General features: G+C 40.1%; 1 protein-coding gene across 3 annotated transcripts in view; it reads left to right on the top strand.

Moving 5' to 3' along the window:
• The window catches only part of LOC124716191 (transcriptional coactivator YAP1), a 355,960-nt gene that overhangs the window by 301,502 nt on the left and 40,932 nt on the right, over nucleotides 1–13,526 (top strand). Inside the window, exon 4 of one of the 3 annotated variants that reach the window (XM_047243153.1) lies at nucleotides 12,498–12,575. The exons of the other annotated variants lie outside the window; for them this stretch is intronic. Within the exon in view, the coding sequence (XP_047099109.1) occupies nucleotides 12,498–12,575 (78 nt within the window). The remainder of the gene's footprint in view (nucleotides 1–12,497; nucleotides 12,576–13,526) is intronic. 3 annotated transcript variants of the gene reach the window in all.

The following is a 13,526-nucleotide window of genomic DNA, read 5'->3' as shown; positions in this document are numbered from 1 at the left end:
AGACAGCAAAGGGACTTGGAAGAGCAGTTGAACGGAATGGATAGTGTCTTGAAAGGAGGATATAAGATGAACATCATCAAAAAGCAAAACGAGGATAATGGAATGTAGTCGAATTAAATCGGGTGAATGCTGCGATAATTAGTTTAGGAAATGAGACAAAGTAGTAAAGGGGGTTTTGCTATTTGGGGAGCAAAATAACTGATGATGGTCGGAGTAGAGAGGACATAAAATGTAGACTGGCAATGGAAAGGAAACCGTTTCTGAAGAAGAGAAATTTGTTAACATCGAGTATAGATTTAAGTGTCAGGAAGTCGTTTCTGTAAGTATTTGTATGGAGTGTAGCCTATGTATGGAAGTGAAACATGGACGATAAATAGTTTGAGGACAAGAAGAGAATAGAAGCTTTTGAAATGTGGTGCTACAGAAGAATGCTGAAGATTAGATGGGTAGATCACGTAATTAATGATAAGGTACTGAATAGAACTGGGGAGAAGTGGAGTTTGTGGCACAACTTGACTAGAAGAAGGGATCGGTTGGTATGACATGTTCTGAGACATCGAGGGATCACCAATTTAGTATTGGAGGGCAGCGTGGGAGGGTAAAAATCGTAGAGGGAGACCAAGAGATGAATGCACAAAGCAGATTCAGAAGGATGTAGGTTGCAGTAGTTACTGGAGATGAAGAAGCTTGCACAGGATAGAGTAGCATGGAGAGCGGCATCAAACAAGTCTCAGGACTGAGGACCACAACAACAACAATATAATCTTCATTTACCTCAACACATTTTATTATCCATGGGACGAGTTTTTTTATTTGTGTGTCATAGACTTCTCCCGCCCCCTTTTTCGGGCTATTTCTTCACTCCCATTTTCACTTCTTCGTCGTAAGAGAAGTGTTTTCAACGAATATGTTCCTTCAATTTAGTGAAGAGATGATAGTCACTGGGTGCAAGATTGGGACTGTGGGAAGAGTGGCTTAAGATATCCCAACAAAACGAAATCAACAACTCAGGTCTTGCCTGAAGGGTATGCGAACTCCCGTTGTCAGCATCCCGCGATGTTTGTTTTGTATGGCTCTACGAAGTTTCTTCGTGGTCTCACAATATTTTGCAGTATTTATTGCTTCGCCTCTTTCAAAAAATCACGAGCAGAGCCTCTTTTCTGTCCCAAAACACTGACACCCGTGATTTCCCTCGCTGTTTGCTGAGTTTTGAACTTTTTGGTTGCAGGAGAATGAATATGGCGCCACTGCATTGATTGTCATTTGCTCTCTGGAGTACGACGATAAGCCCAAGTTTCATCTCTTGTCACTATAGAGATGAGAATGCCTCGTCTGCCTTCAGTCTCGAAACGGTCAAGGAATGAGCGGTAGTGCTCTGTTCATTTTGTGCGCTTCGTTATGCACCTTCTGCAACCATCGCGCACACAACTTGCAATAATTTAGTCATTCAGTAACGATTGCATGAATGGTTCGTGACATGTTTGGACAAACAGCATGCAGGTCATCAGTTGTCGAACGGCTATCAGAGAGATGATGTGCCCAATTTTCTGCACCACATCATCAGTCACAACACCTGTCTTCATCATGAATTTCCGTCCTTCCAGAACTGAAAATTCCGTACCCATTTCGTCACATGCTGCCTTGATATTACGTCCTCTCCATAAACTGAAACCATTTCGCGATGAATCGCAGCGGCGTCCATGACCCTAGCATTTACGTAGCGAATTACAGCGCGGGCGCGCACTTCGCACTAGGCGGGAGTCGGAATGAGAACGCTCATTTCTGACAGTCACCACAACACTAATCGACGAGTTACTAATTGTTGGGAATGCTCGTTTCTTCTGCTGGCTTCACGCTACAAGGCAGTGGTTTCACACTCCCCCATGGACATTCCAGGCTAAAGCCACATGCCTTGTAACCTTAGTTTCCAGATAACCCTCGTACAACATGTCTAAGAACTTAGAAGAGACAACAAGAGCCAAAGACCATGTTCTTTCTCCTTTTGTGTTCAACCGTTACATCGAAGAAGCAGTCACGGAACTAAAATACAGGTTGCGCAGTGAGGTTAAAATTCAGAATGAAATAATTTCAACGATAAGGTTTGCTGATACAAATAAAATGGAATACCTCCAGTGGCACAGTTTTCCTTTCTCTGTCGAAATACGTCATATATAAACTATCACATTCTGCAGACGAAGATTGTGCCTAGAAAACACTAATGGATGCAAAGAACACACCAAAAACAGAAACACTGTTTCAAAGTACAAGGACATATACCAAAACAAAACCATTATTGCTGGGTTAGCCCTACAGCTTTGTGGAGAACTTTGGTTGAGTGAATGACAGATATTAATGTTAGACCAAATATTTCAAGTGGTGCACGAATCCTTTTAATTGAAACTTAAGCTTTGTAGTGATTTATGTAATCAAGTGACACGTCGAAAAATTTAAATGTAATATTTATGTGGGCAACAGTGGCAAAATTACACACAAATAACAATTTAGGTTGGTATTCAAAGACAGAGGATGAAAGAAATGACGAAAGGACAACATAGATGAGATTATGCCAGCACTGTTTGTTAGGCTTACATCTGTTGCATTTTGTAACTAAGTAAATGTTAAAGTAATACAATGATAAGGAATTAAAGATCTGTAGATAGACACACTCTTAACAATATAAACAGATCTATGTAATATCAGGCTGACGTGGGGTACAAACTTGGTTTTTGGGGATGGATCTATGAAATTCTATGGGTAAGTCAATTGTTCATTTGGAAAATATCAAAGAATTGTGCAAATAACTAAATTAATTCATGGTAAACATGAAAGGGAGGAGGGAGGAAATGCCATTCTCTCTCTCTCTCTCTCTCTCTCTCTCTCTCTCTCTCTCTCTCCCCCCCCCCCCCTCTCTCTCTCCCCCTCTCTCTCCCCCTCTCCCCCCCCCCCTCCCCCACACACACACACACTGCATTGCATCCATTCTCTTCTTTATATCTACCACGAATTATTTTAGTTATTTGCATGATTTTTTTGATGTTTTCTAAGTGATAGATTGAGTTGCCACTACACAGGAATCACTAAAAAAAAAAAAAAAACGTAGTTTGTACCCCATGTACCATAATACTAATCGATCTGTTTATATTATTAAGAGTACATCTGCCAGCATATCCTCAATTCCATATTAATGTATTACATCAAAATTTACTTTGTTATTACATGTAACAGATTTAAGCCTAACAAACCCACTTCTGACATAATGAAAACTTTGTTCTCCTTCTGACACTCCTTTCATCCTCTATCTCAGAGTCACAGTCTAAATTGTTGTAAACGTAGGTTTCCACAGCCGTTGTCACTGTCAATAAAATTCTTCTGGCTTTGGGACCGCATTGTCATCTATAAAATTCTGGTGTTTCGGTGGCTATTGCAAGACACCCTGAGGAAGGCGTCTTATAATAGGCACTGAAACGTTGGAATTGGAATTTTATAGTTGACAATGTTGTCCCGAACATAGAAGAATTATATTGACAGTCTAAATTGTTATTTAAGTGTAATTTTGCCACTGTTGGCCACTGTACTGTAAGACTTACTCCGGAAAAATGGTTTTGTTTTGCTATATGTCTTTGTACTTTGAAATTGTTTGTTTTTGTTCATGATCTTTGCACGTATTAGCTTTTACTATGTCATGTTTTTTTGCATAGCCGTAGTGTGTAAGTATGCAGGTGATGTTCTACGATGGAGAAAGGAGCTTTTCTACAATGGAGAAAGGAGACTGTGACCACTGTAGGTATTCTCTTTTAGTTCCTTTATTTGAGTATATATGTTCAATTTTAGTCAAAGAGCCACCTCCTAAAATAGTTTTTCGTTTCTCTACTAAGTCGTAACACGTCTTAAGGGTTGTAGTACACCCATAATTCCAGAAAATGATGGGAGTTTAAACCTTTGAAACATGTCATGGAAATATACTAAACAGTAACTAGTAACAGTAAACTTCTTCTATCATTCGATATTAATAAAAGTCACCGTAAAGCTCAACATAAAATGTCCGCATTTAAAGTCAAATATTAGCCTTAATTTGAGGATGAAATTTCTGAGAATGTATATCTGGAGCCCAGCATTGTATAGAAGTTAATCAGGATTGTGGGAAACCAGTAAAGAAGAGAGTCTGTGCATTTGAAATGTAGTGCTATAGAAGGACATTACAAATTCAGTGAACTTATAAAATATGGTGAGTTTGAGCCTTGCAGAATTGGCGAGAAAAGAAATATATTAAAACATGTCACAGTGAAGAGGGACAGGATGAGAGATCAGTAAGCTCCATATACTAGAGGGAGTTGTAGAGGGTAAAAATTGCAGAAGACAGAGATTGGAATAAATTCAGCAAATAATTGAGGACGTTGTGCATGTGCTATTCTTACGTGGGTGGCACATGAGGAAGTCGTGGCAGGCCACATGAAACCACTCGATGGGCTAACACCCCCCACCCCTCCAAAAAAAAGAATTGAACCATTTAAGATGAGCTAGGAGAACTTATTGGTGGGCAGCTATACCAACTCTACCTACAAGTATCTAGCAGAAACAATTAAAGTATATAGTATTGATAATAATGTGAGTACTGTGAAATATTTAACTTCCACAGTGAGAAACTAAATGAATGATTGTAACTAATATTTGGTGTGATTAATTGCTATGGAAACTGCACTGTCTAGCCACATTAATGTGACAGGAGTGGATTAGTGTTGAAAATTAGGCCATTAGAGACAGAGCACAATCTGGGGTAAGGAAGGATGGGGAAGGAAAGTGGCCATACCCTTTCAAAGGAATCATCCGGCATTTGCCGTAAGTGATGTAGCAAAATCATGGAAACCTAAATCAGAATGGGTAAACGCGGGTTTGAACTGCCATCCTCCTAATAGCGAGCCTGGTGTGCTAGTGACTGTGCTGCCCCACTCAGTTACATTAATGTAACCACCACCTATGTTTGACGTCAACATGCAATAACCATTCACAGACAGTAGGTGACAGCAATAGCAGTGGAAAGTGTATAAAATGTGTCGAAGGATGAGGAAAACTGTGCATTCCTTGTTGTAATGCAGAAACAGAGCGGTTTTTCTAATGTCCAAAAGAGCATGGTAATTGGCCTTCAGGTCAGGAGGGTAAGCATTTTAGAAACAACTAAGGTTGTAAACCATTTGCTTGCTGGCATGGTTAAAGTGTACCATGCATGGCGAAATGGGCTATCCAAAACTTGCTCTGTGGGCAAACACCTTCCAACAGTGGCCAGAGTGATCTAGGCTGGAGGAGGGAGCATTATAGGCTGGAGAATGTTTTTGTGGCATTCTCTGGGTGATAGTGTCATCTTGGAAGGCGCAGTGGATCAACGCAAGTATGCAACTATCCTTGGCGACCATATCCTCCCTTACATGCAGTTTTTTTTCCCCCCTTGGCATGATGCAATCAACCAGCGAGACAATGCAATGTGTTGCACAGCTCACAGTGTACATGTGTGGTTTGAAGAGCACTGGAATGGGTTTACTGTACTCCCCTGTCCACCAAACTCCCAGGATTTGAACCAGTGGAGAATCCATGGGACCACATCAATCAGGCTGTTTGCACCTTGCATTCTCAACCAAGAAATCTATTTCAGCTGGCCACGGCATTGGAGTTGGCATGCCTCCACATCTTTGTTGGTACCTTCCAGAATCTCATTCATATTCTTCCTGCACATCTCACAGTGGTCCACACTGCAGGTGGTGTGTGTTGAGCTTTTGGCAGCTGCCACATTAATATGACTAGACAGTGCAGTGATTCTTAGAGTCATTGCTCAGTATCATACCATCATCACACAATACAAAATTTAAAATTTCTATGGTGATGCTATTTGTACTCGATCCTGCCTCTACATGTGCGAGACAGACTACAAATGATAAAGCAGTAGCCTGACCTTGACAAATGTTTCAGGGCAGATGTGATGTGTTGATGCTAATTTCTGCAGAACAATTCCTTCACAAATCCAGGCTTTTGGGCCAAGGGTGGAAGATTTTCTGAAATGGCTAAATTTGCATTCTGGCATGTTTAAACTATACCATGCATGGCATGATGTTTTGTGCTCCTTTGGACAGATGGGCATTGGCCTATATGGTGTGAAGTGTCTTAAATTAAACACCCTGCAAAAACATTATGGTCAGGTGAATGTTTTTGTGGTATTCCCTGGGGTATATTGTCATTCTGGGAAGCACAGTAGATGAACACGAGTATGCCTCTATCCTTGGGGACCATATCCATCCCCACATGCAATTTGCTTTTCCTCAGTGCATTGGCATCCACCAGCAGAACAATGCAGTGTGTCACACTACTTGCAGTGTATGCACATAGCTCAGAGAGCACCAGGATGGGTTTACCATACATCCGTGGCCACCAAACGCCCCAGATTCTCTCAGTTGAGAGTCCGTGGGACCACCTCGATCGAGCTGTTCACACCATGGATTCTTAACAGAGACGGCAATCACAGCTGGCCACAAAATTGGAGTCGGCATGGCTCTGAATCCTTGTCGGTGTCTTCCAGAACCTCATTGACTCTCTTTCCGCATGTCTCGCAGCAGTCCGTACTGCAAAGGGTGGTTATTCTGGCTTTTGACAGGTGGTGACATTAATGTGTATATCAATCTGCTGAACAATAAAATGAGAGGAGCAAGCTGTTTTAGCTGCTTGTGATGCGAGTGTTCTAACAAAATTTGATGACAATTCAACCTTATTTTCAGTCAAAGAAGCCCTTCATTCAGCATTGTTCCACGTAAACTCTTTTTGTTTGTTTTTCATTGGTATGCAACTGAGTGAGATGACAGAGTATGCCAGAAATTTCTTTCCTGAAACTAAATCTACTGCCATAAATTCAATGATGCTATTGCTAATTAAGTCACCATTGCCTATTGCCTTCATCAGTCTTTCCTATGTTGTGTAGTCATTTACATTTCTTTTGCATCACACATTTTCAAGTAGTTCCTGGTTTCTAAAGACATGCCCATCATGGAAATCTGTGCAAAGCCCTTTTTTTTTCGTTTCTTCAGAGAGGTATAAGTGAAATTTAAGGAAAGTGTACAGGTTATTAGCAACAATCTGCATTGTAGCGTATGTGGTGGTTAATGATAGTCATTCTTGGTTTGATGGTTATAAAGAACTGGGTGGTGCAAAAGCAATTCAACTGTCAGAATGCCATCTGCATGACAGCAAGGCTATGTGTACAGCTCTTACTCTGACAAGTATGTTATCAGTAGGTCAGTAGCACAATGAAACAGAACCAGTTCATAGTCAGTGATGTACCCCTATGACCATTTCCTTAAGCTATTTATCTGCAGCTGATAAACTAATGTAAATAATGAATTCATGTCGGTAGTTACATTTCTCTCAGATGTTAATCTACATAGACAGAGAAATATTTTATTATCGTTGGGTTATTAGTGGCAGCACATAGTACACTTTTTACTAAAGTGTACACATGGCTCAAGACGAACGTGCATTTTTGTAACCACAGAAGCATTTCATTAGCTTGTGAGAACCTTTGCTGCAGAATATTTGGTGTACAACCTGTAATAACAATCCACATAACAGTGCAGATGTGCTCTGTTCTTGTCTCAGCTTCAGTATAATAGTAGCAAAGAAAAATCTTTACTGCTTTCACTTTTTGTTGCAACAAGATACGTTACTTGCATTTTGAATGATAAATCTTAAGCAAGCTATGCTTTTTACCATAAAAAGAAATACGTTCTGCAACTGCCACTAATTCCATCAATATATGCATAAAAAGTGAATATATTAATACATAGACCTCAAAAATGGTTTTGCCATCGAGCTAATGGTGTAATGAATGTGAAGCATTGCAGTATTTACAAATCAGTCTCAAATTTACATCATTTTGGTGAACCAATGGCTCTATATAATACTTGGTTGAATACTGACAATTGCCAGTGACGAATGCCAGCATAACTGAGCTTTAAGTAACTTGCAATAAACAAACAAATAAGAAATGGCATAATGGAGTACATTTAAGGCACCTAGTGCAGAAAGGTACATGATATTAATGACATGGAAGACAAAACTGAGAATAACCTCACTCTTTTTCCACAGATGATGCAATTATTTATTTCCTTAAAAAAAACCTGCACAAATATTCACTTGGATCATAAATAGATTTGAAAGCGGTGCAAACATAAGCAGCTCACTTCAGATGTTCAGAAATGTAACATTGTGAAGTTTATAAACAACAACAACAACAACAATAATAATAATAATAATAATATTTTGTATCCTATGACTACCACGACTGCCACAGTTGGCAAAACCCATTTGTAACAATTTGTGGAGATATGAAATGGAATGACCAATACACAGTTACCAGTATAGGTAAAGCAGTGGCAGTCTACACTTCATTGGAAGGGTACTGGAAAAATGCAGAGATTACTTACAAAATGCCTGTTTGACCCATACCAATTAGAAAGGGCAGCACATACGGTTGCTTGACCCACACGTGAACATCACAGAGATACTGAAAGACCTTAACTGGCAGACATTTGAAGGTAGAAGCCAACTATTGCCAGAAAGTATACTTTAAAAGCTTAGAGAACAATGATTAAATGAGCAGTCTGGGAATATGCTCCCAAGACCACTGCTTAAAAACACAAGATTAGACTAATTACTGTGTGCACATCAGCATTTAAGTAACCATTCTTCCTGTGCTACACAGACATGTGCATTTAGAATGAGTGGTAGATCTAATGAGTGGTGCAATGAGAAGGGCTGTTCCTACTCTAGCTTACATCTTCATTGTATCCCCATTATCTAATGAAACAACAGCAAGTGCATCTGTCTCCAATATATTTCATATGTATGGTGACATTCAAGTAGAATAAGCTCCATCACTTATCAACAAACCAATAAAAGAGCTATTCTCCAATTTGAATGAAACAGCTCCTTTACTGTTCCTGGTCATTAATTGTCTATTTCCATAATTTGATTTAGAGGTTTGAATATGGCATGTATGTTTAGTGTGAAGACTTTGGAGTAATCTGTAGCACTGTCTCAAGTTGTCACAGGCTGTTTTCCATGTCTTTTTAGATCACATACACTATCATACTTTATAATCCTCATTCGCTTACTGTTTCTAAAGTATGATGGTGTATATGATTTAACACAACTGGGAAAGGAACGAGCCTGTGTCAATGACAACACAAATCACTTCTAAATTTTGACACAACAAGTACATGCCATATTAATCCAAATAAGTCCACCTAATGTTGGAGGTTTTAAAACTCCAACACATATTATGGAAATGAAGGACAAAATAAATAAGTAAAACAAAGGAAAATCCAGGATGGAATAATGATGTATTGCTACTCACCATATAGCAGAGAGGTTGAGTCGTAGACAGGCACAACAAAAGGACTACTAAACATGTAAGCTTTTGGCCACAGGGTCTTCTTCGGAAATAGATAACATACACAAAAATAAAAAATTCACACAAATGCAGCTCACACACCAATGATTACTGACTCTGTCTGCTAAGGCCAGACTGCAAACAACTGTGCGTGGTGACAGAAACCGTCTTGATTACGGGGGTAAGAAGGTGGCTGGGGAAGGGAGGGGGAGGGAGAGCAGGGTATGGTTGGAGGATGGAAAACTGCTGTTGTGGCAGCATACAGCAGTGAGATGGAGAGAGGTTAGGGCAGCCAGGTGTAGTTGGTAGTTTAGATGGAGGGCAGGTGGGGGGAGGGGGAGGGAGTCAGTAAAGGAGAGAAGTAAACAGACTATGGGTGCACTTGTGGAACAGAAGGCAATGGAGGGGGAACAGGGGACAAGATAAGTGTGTGAAGGAAATGGCTAACAAAGGTTGAGGCCAGGAGGATTATGGAAACATACGATATATTGCAGTGAGAGTTCCTACCCGCGCAATTCAGAAAAGCTGGTGTTGGTAGGAAGGATCCAGATGGCACTGGATGCAAAGTAGTCATTAAATTGAAGAATGTTGTGTTGGGCAGCATGCTCAGAAACTGGGTGTTCCAGGTGTTCCTTGGTCACAGTTTGTTGGTGGCCATTCCTCCAGACAGACAGGTTGTTGGTAGTCATGCCCATGTAGAACAAAGCACAGTGGTTGCAGCTTAGCTTGTAGATCACATGACTGGTTTCACAGGCAACCCTGCCTTTGATGGGGAGGTGATGCTTGTGACCAAACTGGAGTAGGTGGTAATGGGAGGAGGAATGGGACAGATCTTGCTTTTAGGTCTGTTACAGAGATATGAGGCATGAGACCAGGTATTGAGAACAGGGGCTCTGAAGGGATGGACAATTAGATTGTGTAGGTTTGGTAGGTGGTGGAGTATCATTGTGGGAGGGATGAGAGGCTATTGGGTATGATATTCCTCTTTTCAGGGTGTGATGAGAAGTAGTTGAAACCATATCGGAAAATGTGATTCAGTTGCTCCAGTCCTGGGTGGCACTGAATCATGAGAGGAATACTCCTTATGCCCATACAGTGGGACTATGGGAGGTGGGAGGTGACTGGGGAGATAAGGCACAGGAAATATGTTCTTTACAAGGTTAGGAGGGTCTGTGAATGAATGTCTCAGTGAGACATTTGGTATATTTAAAGAGGGAATGCTTGACACTGCAGATGCTATGGCATGGGTGGCTAGGCTATGTGGAAGGGACTCATTGATATGGAATGGATGGCAGCTGTTGAAGAGGAGGTATTGTTGGTGGTTGATACATTTGATATGGATGGAGGTACTGAGCAATCTTTGAGGTGGAGGTCAACATCGAGGAAGGTGGCTTGTTGGGTTGAGGAGGACCAGGTGTAGTGAATGGGGAAGAATGTGAGAAGGTTCAGGAGGATTGTGGATAGGTGCCCTCACCCTATCCAGACCACAAAGATGTCATCAGGTGACAGGTTTGGGATTCTGGGTGGTTGCGAAGAATTCCTCTAGATGGCCCATGAATAGGATGGTGCCATGCAGGTGCCCATTGCCTTACCCTGAGTTTGTTAGGATTTGATGCCTTCAAAGGAGAAGTAATTTGAGTGAGGATGTAGTTAGTCGTAGTGACCAGGAAGGAGGTTGTAGGTTTGGAATCCATCAGGCATTGGGGAAGATAGTGTTAAATATGGGCTAGGCCATGAGCATTAGGAATGTTAGTGTAAAGGGAGGTGGCATCAGTAGTGATGAGCAGGGCAGCATGTGGTAAAGGAACAGAAACTGTGAAGAGTCGGTGGAGGAAATGATTGGTATCTTTTATATAAGAGGATAGGTTGCTACATAGATAGGTCGAAGATTCTCTCAGTGGGGGTGTAGTAACTGGCCACAATGGGGTGTTTTGGGTGGTTGGATTTATGGACATTAGGAGGCATGTAGAAGGCAGGAATGTGTGGAGTAGTAGCGGTGAGGAGAAAGAGACTCTGGGGAGAGGTTCTGGGATGGACCTAAGGATTTTAGGAGAGACTGGAGATCCTGCAGGACTTCTGGAATGGGGTCTCTGCCACAGTGACAGGGAAAGTATTGTACCATTATTATGTCATTAACTGAGCCAAGTAGCAGGAAATATTTCACTGCTGTCATTTCTGAATTCACTTCATGCCTAAATTACATTGACATAAGTATTTATATTCACTTTTGCCACATTTCCGTGCACATAATACAAATTTAATTTAATTTTAAGGGGGTTTAAAATAAAGCTTTAATTCCATATATAGCAGAGTATGAGAAAATCCATAGCAGAATATGTACAATGAATGAAGTTAACTAAAAATAGAAATGGCTGGAAGACTAACACTGTCCATAAGAATAATTAATACACATTTTATGCGAGTGACAACTGAGAATGTCAGCAGGGAGTATTTCAGTACCTTAGTAGTACATGGAAAACAGGAAAAGGTAATGTTTGGTATGTAAATACTATTCATAACATTATACAGAACATTCCTTTCCCAAAGTGATTTTGCGAGTATTGACCCCTTTCTTTCAGAAAACCTCTTGGCGTTAGAACTTTGCTAACTGACCATGTTCCATTTAAATTTTCGTGCCTTAGCATGGCTCATGGAAAAAAATATTTAAAGCCATATTGTGTTAAAGACACTGAAAAATTACTTGTACAAAAGATACAAGGAAAATATAATGCAGACTAAACATACAGAAATGTATTACTTATTCAGTTTCCACAATATAGCATATAATGCCACTGATTTGTGATCAGTATTTGTGTACATTTATTGGCTGAGTAGAAAATGACACAGAAAAGATTTAGTTTGAACAAAGGCATTAGACCTAAAATAAGATTGACAGTTTTTTTTTTAATCAGTGCTTCCATGTTGAATCTTCCTCAACTCTGATATTCTTTCAGTCTTAATTGTGTGGATGAGCAGTATGGAGGAGCAGTGCTTATCAGGTCTGAGGGTCATAATCATTTTGTTTTTATTATTTATGTATGCTCAGTAGAATATGTTATCTTGGTTTCAGCAACAGCTTTGTGGTCCAGCACAACCATTCCACCCCTCGTTCAACGCATGCGTGTGCTCAGACTGTTGGCAGCTAACAGTACGTAGCCCATTAGAGGCTCCAATACTCCTGCATGAAGCTCATGTTTGAGGATGTTGTGGGGACTGTACATATGTTATTTGTTCTCAGCTAACTTTTTGTGCCTTATCTGCCAGGGGAATCTTCCATCAGGGTCTTCTCAGTTATGAAAACTATTTCCTCATCCTTATTCAGATTATATTAACTTCTCATTCATGGAAGGAGATTTATGGAGACAGTGTTGAAATGAAGAATATCTCACACTTGTAGAGTTCTTGCTTTCACACCACAATTAAAAGTGACCTCTCAGCTGTTAATTAAGAGTGACTGACAGTTAAATGAAGTGTCTTGTGTCTGCATAATGAACAAGATTCCAAGCATGACTAATAACTACTTCTGAGATAATGACTCTATGGGATGTAAATTATCTTCAATGCTGAATGGAATAATGGAACCATCCTGCACATTGAGGGAACTGTTGTTGAAACAGTGTAAAAAGAAGCAATTACAGAAAACATATTTATCACATTTAAGCTGATAATGTGCACAAAGGTGGAAACTTCATTGTGCAAGGACAACTTAGACATCTTTGAACAAGTATTGCAAAGTTTTGGCCTTTTGAATATGTACCTTCCTATCTTCTTATACAGTGCTGCATGTCAAACAATTCTTGTGGAATTACCACATTTTGATTTCTTATGGACAGTCTCAAGAGTGCTAAACATTAGGCACAATCCTCCTGGGACTCAAGAATGATAACAATAAATAGCTTCTTTTGCTTGTATGGAGAGGAAGAAACCACATCTGACAACATTTGTGCTGTGACTGATGTTTAAAAATATCTTGTTCCAGTACCTTCTAAAAATGTTAGTGTTCTGATGGACACATACTGTAACAAGATATCTTAACCACCCATCTTGAACCACTACTAATAGATTCTTTCAAGAATCTTAACATGATGTATTAAAGGCA

The sequence above is a fragment of the Schistocerca piceifrons genome, chromosome 1 (genome assembly GCF_021461385.2).
Source record: "Schistocerca piceifrons isolate TAMUIC-IGC-003096 chromosome 1, iqSchPice1.1, whole genome shotgun sequence".
In the NCBI taxonomy this organism is placed as follows: domain Eukaryota; kingdom Metazoa; phylum Arthropoda; class Insecta; order Orthoptera; family Acrididae; genus Schistocerca; species Schistocerca piceifrons.
The sequence above is the reverse complement of the archived record's forward strand: the minus strand, read 5'-3'. Positions and strand labels throughout refer to the sequence as shown.